At 41.6% G+C, this 15,394-nt stretch overlaps 1 protein-coding gene across 3 annotated transcripts in view; it reads right to left on the bottom strand.

Moving 5' to 3' along the window:
• ets1 (ETS proto-oncogene 1, transcription factor) overlaps positions 1 to 15,394 on the bottom strand; it is a 105,070-nt gene that overhangs the window by 18,003 nt on the left and 71,673 nt on the right. For all 3 annotated transcript variants that reach the window (XM_043676925.2, XM_043676927.2, XM_043676926.2), the window contains 2 exons: positions 14,773 to 15,015; positions 10,191 to 10,451 (listed from right to left, as the gene is read on the bottom strand). In XM_043676925.2, coding sequence (XP_043532860.1) covers positions 10,191 to 10,451; positions 14,773 to 15,015 — 504 coding nt within the window. The remainder of the gene's footprint in view (positions 1 to 10,190; positions 10,452 to 14,772; positions 15,016 to 15,394) is intronic.

The raw sequence follows: 15,394 nt of genomic DNA, 5'->3' as shown, positions 1-15,394 counted from the left end.
CTACTGGTTTTGCTAGCTCCTCAACAGAGGTCTATGGTATGGCTTCATAAATTGTTCCCATGCTGTACTGAAGACTGGCACCAGAGAGGCATAGAACAAGGTGAAAGAAGTTCAAAAAAGTTGAATGACTTCCAAAATGTTGGAAATCATCCACAAAGAAGTGAAAGCAACTCTTCAAAACAAATCCTGTGAGCACAAGCAATAGCTGCTTCAATCTTTAAAGTCTTTAATTTCACAGAATCTCTGCTATGTTTGCACCTTGTTGACCTTGGCAAATTTCACATTGTTTAGGAAGGCTATGCACTGGGTGTTAAATCCAGAATACAAGCTTAAATTCTGAATGAATTGCCTCTGAGCATATTTAAATGAGAAATCTGAGAGTTTCTTGCAGCCCCATGTGAAAGCCGGGGTGACAGTATCATGTCATGTTTAAACAATTCGGAATGTTTCAGGAGTTAACACCCAGCACACCTTCATACACTGCCCCAAGTTTGTCCAGAAACAAACATTTCCCCAAACACTTTCATAGCTCATGTATATACAGCGAGAGAAATCTTCATATTCAGACTCAGGACCGTGGAAAGATACTTTCTCTTCTCTTCTTACTCCTGAGCTGAACAGAAAACAACTTTATTCCGGGAGTGAGCAGCTAAATCTTTAAGTAATGGCTCACCAGTCAATCACTGCAGGATATGAGGGTTGAATTTATATTTCATTTCTGTGCTTTGTTGCAAACTTGTATACAGGCAGGGCAAAATATCATGTGATGTGTGGAAATAAGGAAGGAGTTAGTGACAACCTGTGTTATTGACAAATGATAGTAACGTTAATGATAGCAAAAGCATGATTAAACATGAAATTCATATTTTCTGTCTGAGTTACAGTACCCCAGCATTAACTTTTGAAAAATTATACTTCACATTGAAATAATTGCTTCCACAATCAGTAAAAACCAAATCCACTGCAGAAAATTCACTCTCAATTTATTCACTCAACATCCCCTTTTAATAATGCAATAAGCCTCAAATCTGCCGGACAACATTTCTGGCACTGAAAATTACTTTTACATGTGAAGAGATTCATTCTTTTGAGTTTTAGTTGCTGAGATTATTATTATTAAAATCTCAAATATGAAATAACTTTATCTTCTCTGTTTTATAGCTCTAATTGCTCTTTCCCTCGTTTACTTTCTATACTTCATTTGATATTGAATTCACCGACTGTAATTTACACTCAAGCTGTTAAATATCACAACCCTTCAATGTGATTAGTTACATAGCACTTTACTTACTGCATCATTATTAACCTCCCTTTATGCAATTTGTCACTGAAACATTTTTAACACCTCAACATTTCAGTGCATGTCTAACTGACAACAGATGCTATTTGATGCCATATTACAGTGTAATAAGGCCCAATATCCACAAAACTGTATGGGTGTGAAGAAAATTCTGTGCAGTGTAGCACCATATAGGAATAGTCACTGCACTTACTACCTCTTTTCAGACCAATCAATGTTCTGTACTGCGCTACATCAAAATACGCACCGTCATGTAGAGCCCTACCTAGAACACTCTTGGTACAGTATGGTTCTACATTTGAACACTGCATATATTCATGTCTACTTTTAAGAACTCTCAAAGAAACTTTACCTTTTCTAAAAATCACATTGCTTCCCAAAGGACATCTTACTAGTCCTAATGGAGTATGGGGACCATAGTTGAAAAGTGTGGCGCTGGAAAAGCACAGGAGTTCAGGCAGCATCCAAGGAGCAGGAGAGTTGATGTTTTGGACATAAGCCCTTCTTCTTCAACCCCTGGACCATATCCAACAGGATATCTTGCCTTTCCAAAATGTTATCTACCTCTGCAAAGGATAGCATCGACCTTAGATCTTCTCCCATCTGATAAAAATTGCACAAGTTGTGTTTAGACATCCTATGAGCACAAATCTGATAAGGCTGAGGCAGTTGAACTTCAACATATTCACAGCACTGTTTCATTGATCAGTTGGAAGGATGAACAAGCAGCGTGCTGATCTCCACCTGTGCAACACACAGCTAGAATCAGACACTGTGATATATTTGAAACAGAAACTGTATATGGTACGATAGCATCATTGTGAAATACTTTCACATTCAAATGGTGCAGAGTGGATCAGTGCAGTTGAGCAGCACACACTGCGCTCTATGCTGATGGTGTGGTTAAACGTTTGACAATATACATAGGGGCACTCTGAGCTCCTGTATAGGCCTTGCTAGAACAAGGGCAGCACCACATCTGAGACATGGTGGGCAGCTAATACACGTGACTGTGTGGGCGTGCACCATGCTGCAAGACCAAACAGTCCTTTGCATGAAGTTCTTGCGGGTAGCCTATTTACACTTCAGCAAGCACAAATCCCTCATTTTAGTCACAGCCCCAATGCAGTTGAGCAAATTGAAATTAGGTTACGTTGAACGATACAGAGTAGGTAGCACAGAAACAAGCATCCACCTTTACCATTCCACTGACATTTACACTTCTCCTCCCATCCTCCTTCATCTAATTCTATCACTATTATACATTACTCTTTTATCTAGCTTCTCCTTAAATGTTTCTATGCTATCTGCCGCAAACACACTTGGTGGTATTAACTTTCACTCTCCCACCATTCCCTGGATAATGACCTTTTTTTCTGAGATGTCTATTTTTGGTAATATCAATCTTATATTGCTGACCTTTAGATATTACACAAGTGTCAATGCTCTCTGTCTCTCTAAGCCTCAGAATGTAAGCTCCCAGTTGCACTCCTGTACTTGAGATATACTCCAGTACAGTACCCTCCTGCGAAAGGAAACCCTCTCCACCAGCCATGATTCAAAGTGGAGAAGCACTGTGCTGCATGTAGTTAAGATAAGGATTGTTCACAAGACTGAAGGGAGTTTAAATGTGAACAACTCTGCTTGCTATCTTTTCAATACTTGCACACGAACACACACAGGCATACATAATGCACACATAGGTATGCATGAATGCATTAACAGATCCAGCAAAATAAACTGGAAACTAATGTTCAAAATAAAGAATACATATCCAAGTTTAATTCAATTTGAATGAACTTGCATGGTTCAGCACAGTGGCTGCTTCACATCACCAGGGACCTGGTTCAATTCCAACTTTGCATGCCTGTCTGTGTGGAATTTGCACATTCTACCCGTCTCTGCATGGGTTTTCTTCAGGTGCTCCAGTTTCACAAAGATGTGCAGGTTAGGTGGATTAGCAATGGGAAATTGCCTATAATGTTCAGGGATGTGTAGGCTAAGTGTATTAGCCATGGGAAATGTAAGATAGAGTGGGATGCTCTTTGGAGGGTCGAGTGGCTTGCTTCCACACTGTAGGGATTCTAAGAGACTATCTGTCAGGTAATGATGGTTGGTGCCAGCTCAAAAATACATTTCTTAGAAAATAGATCCTGAGGTCTCACCTTCAGACCCAGGTCTGACTCTAATACAGACTGATGGAATGAAAGTTTTGACACTCTCCACTGGCTGTTGGAATACTTCTGAAAACATGTTCCGCTTGGTCTCAACTCAGCTCCCTTCTAGGTGGTACAATTCCCCAAACTCAACTTTAACATCCACTAAACTTTTCAGGCAGCACAGTGGTTCAGTGGTTAGCACTGCTACTTCACAGTGCCAGGGACCTGGGCTTGATTCCAGCCTAGGGTGACGTTATGTGGAGCTTGCACATTCTCTGCATGGGTTTCCTCTGGGTGCTTTGGTTTCCTCCCACAATCTGAAGATGTGCAGGTCAGGTGAATTGGCCATGCTAAATTATCAATAGTGTAAGGTGCATCAATAGTGTAAGGTCAGAGTGAAAAGGGTGAAAGTAGGTTCCTGTGGACTTGTTGGGCCAAATGGCCTGTTTCCACATTGGAGGAAATCTAATCTAAAAATTGGCAATATCTTATTGAGTGACTACTCCTTGAGCAGTGCACTCACTTTTCTATTTCATGACTGTTGGGGAGAAAGAGAGAGAGAGACAGCTATCAATAAGATCATGGCTGATCTACCTCAACTCCACATTTTACTAGGTTTACTAGACTAATACCTGGAACAATTGGAGTAGCTTAAGAGGAAAGGCCATTCAGGCTAGACCTGCATCTTCTGGAGTTTAGAAAAGTCAGAGGTGACTGAATTGAAACATATGAGGTCCTAAGGGGACTTGACCAGGTGGGTGTCAAAAGGATCTTTCCTCTTCTATAAGAATACAGAACTAGAGGTCATAGGTTAAAAAAAAGGGGTCACCCATTTACGACACAGAGGAGTAAACATTTTTCTCTCAGAAAAGTGAGAGTTTTTGGAATTTCCTTCCTCAGAAGACAGAGGATACAGAGTCTTTAAATATTTTTAAGGCCAGGCTAGAGAGACTCTTGACTCCCATGGGATGAAACATTATCAGGGATATGCAGGAAAGTTGAGGTTAAAATCAGGCCAGCCAAAATCTTATTGCATGACAGAACAGGCTCAAAGGGCTAAGTTGCTGACTTGTTGTTTCTTGTTTGTAGGTTCATGTGTTGACATTCCTACGTTATCCTTACCTTTTAAAACCCAAAAGATCTATTACCTTAGTCTTGCATATATTCAATAACTGAGCATAGACAGCTCTCTGGGATGCAGAATATCAAAAATTGAAAACACTTTGAGTGAAGAAATTTCTTCTTCTTCCATCCGAAATGGATGACCCTTTAATCAGAGAATGTGACCTCATGTTCTTTATTGCTGAAAATGTGTTGCTGGAAAAGCGCAGCAGGTCAGGCAGCATCCAAGGAGGAGGGGAATCGACATTTCGGGCATGAGCCCTTCTTCAGGAATGAGGAAACTGTGTCCAGCAGGCTAAGATAAAAGGTAGGGAGGAGGGACTTGGGGGAGGGGCGTTGGAAATGCAATAGGTGGAAGGAGGTCAAGGTGAGGGTGATAGGCCGGAGTGGGGGTGGGGGCGGAGAGGTCAGGAAGAAGATTGCAGGTTAGGATAGGAAGGCGGTGCTGAGTTCAAGGGATTTGACTGAGACAAGGTGGGGGGAGGGGAAATGAGGAAACTGGAGAAACACGTTTCCAGCAACACATTTTCAACCCTGATCTCCAGCATCTGCAGTCCTCACTTTCTCCTCATGTTCTTTATTCCTCAGCCAGGAAAAATAACCTCTTCACAACAACCCTACGACACCTCTGTCTTTCGGTATGTCCAGCACACCTTTGATCTCAGGTTCCCCAGCCTCCAGGACTTGACCAGAGCCTAAAGTTTCTGGAGATTAATCAACAAGACTCTTTGAAGAACAACTAGAAGGAAAAATCAAAGTAAAATTATTCTTCAAACTTTCTTGCTCAACCAACATAAAATGTTGGAAAGGTGTTATTTAATAGTCAAGAGTGACAATGAGGAGTCTATTTGTGTTATAGTTGGCGTAGGAAGGTGAGCTGCATAAGAATCAATGTGTTAGGTGACCAATGGTTGGAAGGGGAGCTGAGGGAGCACTATGGGGCTACTGGTGGCAGATTATCTAATATAATACTGGGCATCAATTCTCCTGGAGTTGAGAATCTTATGAGCAGCCATCAGGAAGGAGAGAGTTATCCAATTCAATATGGCACATGACTGGGAGTATTTCGCATCAGATTCTAGTGGTCAGAGTGAAAGCATGAAATCCCAGTATCGAGGGAGGGTAAAAGGACAAGTTGGCCACCATTTTGGATACAGAATGTGAGGCTCCCTTCTATTTCTGCTAATCAGTTCTGCCATTCACTTGTTAAAGTTAAAATCATTCATAATAAAACTCTGCTATGTTACTGTTTCCCACTTGTCTGATTAGATTAGATTAGAATATATTACTTACAGTGTGGAAACAGGCCCTTCGGCCCAACAAGTCCACACCGACCCGCTGAAGCGCAACCCACCCATACCCCTACATTTACCCCTTACCTAACACTACGGGCAATTTAGCATGGCCAAGTCACCTGACCTGCACATCTTTGGACTGTGGGAGGAAACCGGAGCACCCAGAGGAAACCCACGCAGACACAGGGAGAATGTGCAAACTCCACACAGTCAGTCGCCTGAGGTGGGAATTGAACCCAGGTCTCTGGCGCTGTGAGGCAGCATTGCTAACCACTGTGCCACCGTGCCGCCTGTGATTTCCTACAGTATGGAAATAGGCCCTTAGGCCCAACAAATCCACACCGACCCTCTGAAAAGTAACCCACCCAGACCCATCCCCATACCCTATATTTACCCGACTAATAAACTTAACACAACAGGCAATTGAGCATGACCAATTCACCTGACCTGCACATCTTTGGATTGTGGGAGGAGACCAGAGCACCCAAAGGAAACCCACACAGACACAGGGAGAATGTACAAACTCCACACAGACAGTTGCCGGAGGCTGGAACTGAACCCAAGTCCCTGGTACTGTGAAGCTTTAGTGCTAACCACTGAGCCACCATATCGCCCATCTTCACTGTCTCTTCTAGAATCACCTTTTAAGACCAGTTCCAACATAAACACAATTCAATGTGGTCCTGTTCACTCATTCTGGCAAACACCCATCTGCCTAAAACAATTAAAACAAATAAAATGTTGCAATGTGGCACATACCCTGTCATGCAATCCCCATCCTTGCCCCTTGCTCACTGGGATCGCCCTTAATCCTCCAACCAGCATTTAATAAAACCAATCAGGCAAACAAAGGCCTGAAGGCAGCAACTTTCCTACACCTGTTTGCTTCCCTCCCATCTCAAACAATAGCTTTTGACATATTCAATAATACAATTCAAACTATATTCGTAATAACACTGAGACTGGTAGAATGAATTTCATTTGAGCTTAACGTTGGCATTGGACTATATCCACACATGCTGACTGGATAGAAGTGAAAATTCTGTACTTCTTTTCCCCACTTCTTCAGCTGAAAATCAATTGCAGTTTTCTCATTGCTGTTGAGATTAGCTGGCTGCTCAAGACTGCAACTATCCTGGGTCAAGTGCTGCAGTCACCAAACGGGCTAACAAATGAAGTGAAAAAGAGTCTTCAGCCTGAACTCCAGCAAATGGTTGCCCATCATAATTCTGATCATGAGAAAGGAAATCAGTCAAAAGTAAAAGTCTCCAAACCTAAAATATATCTGTTACATTACTACAAACTCTGAAGCCAGGCTCTTGGTCTCTGACTCATCCGTGACAATACTGGGCTCCGTTTTATTACAGATAAGATCTGTGACTGTTTGTAACAAAGTGAAGCATGTAATTGCCTTTGGTATCATTCATTGTGAAAGTGTCTCAATGCTTGTCGTGCATGCAGTCAGGCTATCATTTTTGTACATTTTTCCAAGTGGAATAGATGGCTCTTCTAACAAAGGGAATCAGCTGGAACTCTTGTTACACTTCTGACTGCTAGTTACTTCCAGATTCAACACATCAGTATCAACCCAAACCCACACTTGGACCCAATAATGTGGCTTAACCACAGTCCAACAGCAGCACACTATAGTACTGGTGTAACCTCACCTTGCTCCACATCAACCATTTTCTGGTCTCTTTTGAGAGTAATTGCTAATTTATGACCATCCTAAATTGATTAACAATGTCCTAATTTTATTTAACTCAAGCTTCTTACAGCCAGAGCTATTATAATCATGTTGCTCCTCATTATAGTCCACTCAACATTAGGAACAAGCTGATAACTGATCCTGTGTATGTCCTTGAACATAAGTTGCGTACTCAATCAGAAAGTGTGTAAACTGAGATGGAGCCTGCAGACATGTTCGGTGAATACGGAAAGTACAAAAGTACGAAAATAGGTAAATGTAGCATTTAACAGTTCGTGAACACCTCATGAAGAGTAAAGGTTCAGCCTGATGCAATTTCCAAAGCAAACTGCAATTCTGTGTCTTTGACTTCCTTATTAAAAAAACACTTTACCGAGTGATTTTATCAGTCCCCACAAGCTGACCTACTTCTACCAAAGTATTGGGGTTTCCATGGCAACCAAAGGAGGAGCAATAACAAACTTTGCTTTAATTATTTCTTTGCAATACATCTGCTAAAGTAATAAAATATATGATGTGCTAAACTAGACCAGGAAAATCCAAATCAAAACGTGACTGTAGTCTTTGGTACTTGGAGATACACAGGGTCACAACAAGACCTCTGCTTTCTCCTCATCTCTAATCTCTCATCTCTCCTCACCATGGCGCTAACCACAGAAGATCAAATAACAAGCACTTATCACCAAGAGCCAAGATGTACATTAAATCTTCAACATGTGTTTAATTTCAAACCATCAAAAGAATTACACAGCATGTTTCAGAGCCTAAGGTAAAAGTTAAATCATAAAATCAGGAGAGTAAAAGGAGAAACCATTTTTCTGTTCAAAATAATCAGTTCAAGAATTTTTCAAGGCAGGGACGAACCAATTATAAACCACACATTACATTCCGACACTATTATTTGTAAATGTATGGTTTAGTTTTCAGTTGCATGCTATTTTGCGGGTGCTTTATATCAATGAAAAAGAGGTTACATTATTAGATCAGTTATCCTAAGAAGGGAAACTCAAATCCTGCCATTGGCAGTTTCAAACATTGGTTCAAAGTATACGAGTGAAAGTAAAAGTGAACGTAAAAGTTTGTCAATTAACATTCTTTTGGAAAGGAAGCCTGCCATTCTTACCCAGCCTATACACTTCTCCTGTCCCACACTAGTGTGGTTGACTCTAATTGGGCTTTGAAGAGGCCACACAACTGTGCCAAACCTCTTACAAGTGATTCAAGTAGACCCACCAGCACCCCTTTCTCAGAGCAGCTAGGGACGGAAATAAATATCAGCCTTGCCAGTGAATTAACTTGCTATTCCCACTTTTACCTTCAGCCCAAATGAGCACTCAGCTCAGATACAGGCTTTTTCATTCTTGGTTTTTCCAAGCTGGGCCAAAAGCTGTGTGTCAGTTGTCTCCCACCTTCCCCACACATACATTCTTCAAGCCCCAGTATAGTTCTGTTAGATCATAACAGCAGGAAGAGAGAAGGTTCTTATTGCTCACACAAAGCAGACAAGCTCAAAAACAGAAATTGCTGGAAAAGCTCAGCAGGTCTGGCAGCATCTGTGGACAGAAATCAGAGTTAACGTATTGGGTCCAGTGACGTTTTTTTTAGAAGTTGACAGGCTGGTGAGTTGGACACAGGGTTAGAAAACTTCATTTCCCAGCTGATCTTGCCTTTACTCTGATCTTGAATTCAATAAAATCGACAATCTAATATGTGGATACAGCCATGGAACTACTAAAATGTCATAAAAACCTAGCTGGTTCAGTAATGTCCTTCAGGGAAGAAAATCGGCCACCCTTACTTAGTCTGGCCTACATGAGACTCCAGACACACAGCCTCTGGGCACATAGGGATAGGCAATAAATGCTGGTCTAGCCAGTGGCAACCACATCACATGTCTTTTTTAAAAAAAGGGTGAGACGCCAAAGGCCCATCTGTGAGCCACATGTCTGGATTATCCAATATTCTATCTAACTTCTTGAAGAAACCAACCGCATCATTCTTTTTCACCCTGTTTCCACGACCAGCTCCTCAACTTTACCAATGTTAACATTGACTCACCGGTAGCACTGTCACCTCTGAATCATAGATTTAAAGTCCTATTCCAGAGGCTTGAGCTCAATGTCAAGACTAACCAATCCGTTATTGCAGTTCCGAGAGAGCGTAACACAAGTGGAGGTGCCATCATTTGAAGATAACGTTAAACCTGTCTTCCCTTAAAGTATGATTATTATTGGAAGAAATGGAAGGGAATTCTGGCCAACCATCACACTGAAATTCCCTGATCTGTTCATGACCTCATTGCTGATTATGGGAAATTGTTGCACACAAACCAACTGCTGCACACCCTACATTCAAAAGTGATTACATTTCACATGGTGCCTAGGTGTGTCCTAAGGATGTGAAATGTGCTAGGTGAATGCAAATCTTTATTTGTGAATTTGCGAAAAACAGACATTGACTTCCACTTTCACACATAAAGCAGGAGATTTTCCTGAACCACCATCTCAAACAAGTTGTTGGTAAATTGATCAAACTATCCAGATCTTTGTTTGTTTGTCTTAACAACCTACAGTATAGAGACCCGAGGTGATGAGGTCAGGGGTTACCTGTATATCCAGCCAGAGCAGCAGCAGGAATTACCGGCTTGTCCTTATTTAGATCAGTTCGTTCTCGCACGTAATCTTTGAATGTCCCTTTGGGCTTGTGATTGGGCAAATTGCTGGAGTACTCCTCAGACTCAAAACCATCATAGGAGGGCACTCGCTGGAGGCTGTTGAAAGAGGACTGGCTGCTCCAGGACTGTGTCAAGCGGTCACAACTGTCAAAACTATCAACACTCTCAAAGGAATCTTGGCCACCGAGTTTACCTAAAGGAAAAATAAGAAAATGGGTGGTCACCAGATAGTTTGAGTGTCTGCAGGTGCAAATCTCCTCTTCCAACTAAAAACAAAGATTTTAGATTGAAGGGGATTTCCCTTGTGATGGCAGTTTTCACACTGCTTCACATTGGAGTCGGAAATCTTGAGCTTAAACTGAAAGCTGCACTATACTGGTGCGGGTCACAACTGTGTTGATAACACATCCTGTGAGACTACATGTTAAGTATTTATTTGGTTCAACTTGTCAGTTCTTACGGTGATTTATATTTGGACAAATATCATGGTCATGGCACGGAAGATGTTCACCACAATGATATTACAATGAAAGACTTTTGTATGAGAAGAAACCTGAGAAATTGAGCCTCTTTTCAGGAGAAATTAAGGAGATTCACAGATCTGTTTGAAATCTTTATATTATTGGAAATGTTGATATGATAAATCGGAAAAAGGAAACTTTTCGTTGGCCAGTGAATTGGTAACTCAAAGGCAATTTAAGATCCAAAATGTTTTAAAATTATTGAATTTGGAAGTCCAACTGGTGTTGGGGAATTGAGTCCAGGGTATCAGGAAGCACTTTCTTCACGGAAAGGACTGTGGAAATTTGTAACTGTTTTCCCTCAAAAATGATGAGCAGAGGGTGAATTGAGAATCTCTTGCTGGAGTTGATCTATTATTGTTAGAGATGGGGAATTCAGGGTTACAGAGGCAAGGCAGTTTGATTGATAACAACAGTGTTGTAACTAATTCAAGGGTTAAATGGTTTACTCCTGTTCCTTTTAAAACACAGTGAAGCATGCATAGGACACTGGAGGTACTAGATAATATCTATATATCATGATTTTAATGGCATCCATTTTTTTTGACAAGGCACCATGAAGTCAACGTTTCCAGTAGTGACTTGTTCTGCAGAAATAGTCACCACAGCGATTATTCATCTAATATTCAGGCTCCATAACTTAGCTGTTTCACAAGAGTCAGTTGACACATTCCCTCACAGTCTCTGATAAGAACTCCAAAGTATCCAGTCAGAACCAAGCAACTATTCTCACTGAGTTCATAGTGGCCTCTGTCTGCTTACGGCTATAATTCTTCCCAGTTGTCAGCACGACCTTTCAACTTAAGCAAAAAACATTGAAGTGGCAAGTAAAAGACATGCTGATCAGCAAGAATGAAAAATGTAGCCTGGCACAAGGCCTTCGAGATTGGTATCACTCTCTAGTATCACAGGAACAATCCTGTTGCAAGGAAGAATTAGTCATAGAGCACAGTGTCACACTCAAGTGTTATCGAGGCACTAATTTCCACAGCCAGTCTCCAGCTGTACTTACTGCCTCAGCCTCTCATTGTTTTACCACATCCATTAATCTGGGTCATCTTTTCAACCCAAGAGATCATTCGCAGAGTTTACTGAATCTCAGCAGCAAACATCAATTCCATTCTTAATCAATACATGAATCTAGGGATATCCTACAGGTGGCAAATGTCAGCTTCAGCTGGATATCTTTCTGGGGGATCCATCACATGACCAACAATGTAGAACAGCCCTGACCTTGTACTTTAGGTCTAGCATGACCAGTTAGAAAGAACAAGTTCACTTTACCCAACTGAACTCATCATAACATTGAAGACAATATAGATGGCACAATTCTGAAGAGGGTACAGGAGCAGAGGGGCCTGGATGTATATGTGCACAGTGGTGCTAGAAATGCACAGCAGGTCAGGCAGCATCCAGGGAGCAGGAAAATCCACGTTTCAGGCAGGCGCCCTTCATCAGGAAAGGCAGGATAGGCAGGTAGAATAGTAAGCAATTATCCTTGGTTTTATTAATTGGGGGAAGGGAGTGCAAGAGCAAGGAGGTGATGTTGAACTTGTACAAGACACTTGTTAAACCTCAGCTGGAGTGTTGTGTAGAGTTGCAGGTGCCACATTGTCAGAAGGATGTGATTGCATTGGTGAGAGTATATAAGTGATTTACAAGAATGGTTTCAGGAATGAGGAACTTTAGTTATGAGGATAGATTGAAGAACTTTGGACTATTAACCTTGGAGAGAGAAGGCTAAGAGGAGATTTGATAGAGGCTTTCAACATCATGAGTGGGCTGGACAGAATAGTTTGGGAGAAACTGTTTTCGCTTGCACAAGGAACAAGAATGGAAATAAATTGAAACTGATCTGCGAAAGAAGCAAGGCTATAGTGAAGAAAGTCTAATTTACTCAGTGATAAGGAGGGTATGGAATGCACTGCCTGGGAATGTGATGGAGGCAAGTTCAATCGACGCACTCAAAAGGTCATTGGATGATTATTTGGCTAAAATAACATCCAAGGGTATGAGAGAAAGACTAGGAGATTGGCGTTTGATAAAGATGCTCATTTAATGAGTTAGAGACCAAATTCTTCTGCGCCATAACAATCCTTTCATTCTGTGATCCTGACTCTACAAACAGCTTTACTCTTTAAATATTAATATAATTCAACAAAACATTAGATTTAAATAGTGATTTAAGCATAAAGAGCATTTATGAAATGAGCATTATAAAATGAGTGACACTGGGCCATAAAAGGAGATATTAGGTAAGATATTCTGCCTGGAAGTCTGTGGTGAGTGGTGTTCCACAGGACTCTGTCCTTGGGCCTCCATTGTTTGTAATTTTTATTAATGACTTGGATGAGGGGATTGAAGGATGGGTCAGCATGTTTGCAGACGACACAAAGGTTGGAGATGTCGTTGACAGTATAGAGGGCTGTTGTAGGCTGCAGCGGGACATTGACAGGATGCAGAGATGGGCTGAGAGGTGGCAGATGAAGTTCAACCTGGATAAATGCAAGGTGATGCATTTTGGAAGTTCAAATTTGAAAGCTGAGTACAGGATTAAGGATAGGATTCTTGGCAGTGTGGAGGAACAGAGGGATCTTGGTGTGCAGGTACATAGATCCCTTAAAATGGCCACCCAAGTGGACAGGGTTGTTAAGAAAGCATATGGTGTTTTGGCTTTCATTAACAGGGGGATTGAGTTTAAGAGTCGTGAGATCTTGTTGCAGCTCTATAAAACTTTGGTTAGATCGTACTTGGAATACTGCATCCAGTTCTGGTCGCCCTATTATAGGAAAGATGTGGATGCTTTGGAGAGGGTTCAGAGGAGGTTTACCAGGATGCTGCCTGGACTGGAGGGCTTATCTTATGAAGAGAGGTTGACTGAGCTCGGACTTTATTCATTGTAGAAAAAGAGGAGGGAGAGGGGACCTAATTGAGGTATACAAGATAATGAGAGGCATAGATAGAGTCGATAGCCAGAGACTATTTCCAAGGGCAGAAATGACTAACACGAGGGATCATAGTTTTAAGCTGGTTGGTGGAAAGTATAGAGGGGATGTCAGAGGTGAGTTCTTTACACAGAGAGTTGTGAGAGCATGGAATGCGTTGCCAGCAGCAGTTGTGGAAGCAAGGTCATTGGGGACATTTAAGAGACTACTGGACATACACATGGTCACATAAATTTGAGGGTGCATACATGAGGATCAGTGGTCGGCACAACATGGTGGGCTGAAGGGCCTGTTCTGTGCTGTACTGTTCTATGTTCTATAACCAAAGTTTGATCAAAGAGGTAAGCTTGAATAAAAGTGTCATAAAGGGCAAGCAGTGAGTTAGATAAGGAAATGCAACTTGTGAGTTGAGACAAAGGCAGCAGAGTATTGAATGACTTTAAGGTTACAGTGAGTAGAAAGGTGAAAGACCAAACAGCAGTGTATGGGAATAGTCAGGTCTGGATGTTACAGAAGTATTGATGAGGATTTCAGCAGCAGATGAACTAAAAGTAAAGTCAAGCAATGTTACAGAGGTGGTAACACTCGTATAGATGGCAGCAGGAATATGAGGCTGGAAAAGCGACAAAGAGTGTTGGAGATTGGCAGATCTGGCAGTATATCTTTGGAGAGAGAAATAGATTTAATGTCTTGTTCAGTTTCAGATTTTCTATTTTGTTTTTATATAAGGTTGGAAAATCACCTCAGAACCAAATGTTATATGAAGGTTGCAGACAGTTGAATTCAAGCTTAAATTTGGAAATGTAAAAGAGAAGAAAATCACAATTTTTTTTTTCTGCTTCTATAGTTATTTTTTCTCATAGGCCTTGCTCTCAACTGTGGCGAAAACATGAAACTTCAATTCCTGAAGATTCTGAGATAATCTTTGAGAGTCAGCAAACCTGATGAAGTCCAGCCACTCCTCTAGGAAACTACAGTTCCATAGAATTAGCCATTGCACTCCTGGCCATCTGAACCCTTACTTCGCTGGCCCATAGTCACAACATACCTCGGCTAATACGGCCCACGCACATATTGTCAGGCGACACCACTTCCTGTTTGAGGTAATACTCGGTCTGCAGTGACTCCACGGGAGCATCACGGGTTATCACAGCCTGATAATCCGGTTCATACTTTAGAGACAGCAGCTCCTCCGAACTAATAGGATGCAGGGTTTGGTAGGACTCTGTAATAAATCCTGGATCAGAGTATTCAGATGGAGGGACACATTGTGCGTGTTCACTGCCGTACCCTGTTGGGAGAAAGATTGAAATTAATGCACAGCAGACAAACAGACTCAGAGAAGTAGAATCACAATTGCAAGCTGCGAGCATTAAATGGGAGAAGAATTGGTATCTTCAAAGTAGCCTCTCGATTCACACCGGCTCAAATTTGTACCAAATTATGCAAACTGCTCACAATTTATATCGCTCCTGAATTACACCGCTCCTGAATCCCACCCTTCCTGAATGACATTGCAAGCACCTCACACCCACATCTACATCTGACCTTCACCCCACATCCAAATCTGGACACAAGTACAATGAACACAAATGGGAGGAAGCTTTGTATTCTTAAGGCAGTTCACTCATTCCTAGTGCTGATAACTCTGGGCTAATTCTTCTTGAGGT

The sequence above is a fragment of the Chiloscyllium plagiosum genome, unplaced genomic scaffold, assembly GCF_037043375.1.
Source record: "Chiloscyllium plagiosum isolate Xiang-an unplaced genomic scaffold, Cpla_swu_hap1 HiC_scaffold_29, whole genome shotgun sequence".
Lineage (NCBI taxonomy): Eukaryota > Metazoa > Chordata > Chondrichthyes > Orectolobiformes > Hemiscylliidae > Chiloscyllium > Chiloscyllium plagiosum.
This window is presented reverse-complemented; position numbering and strand designations above follow the sequence as displayed.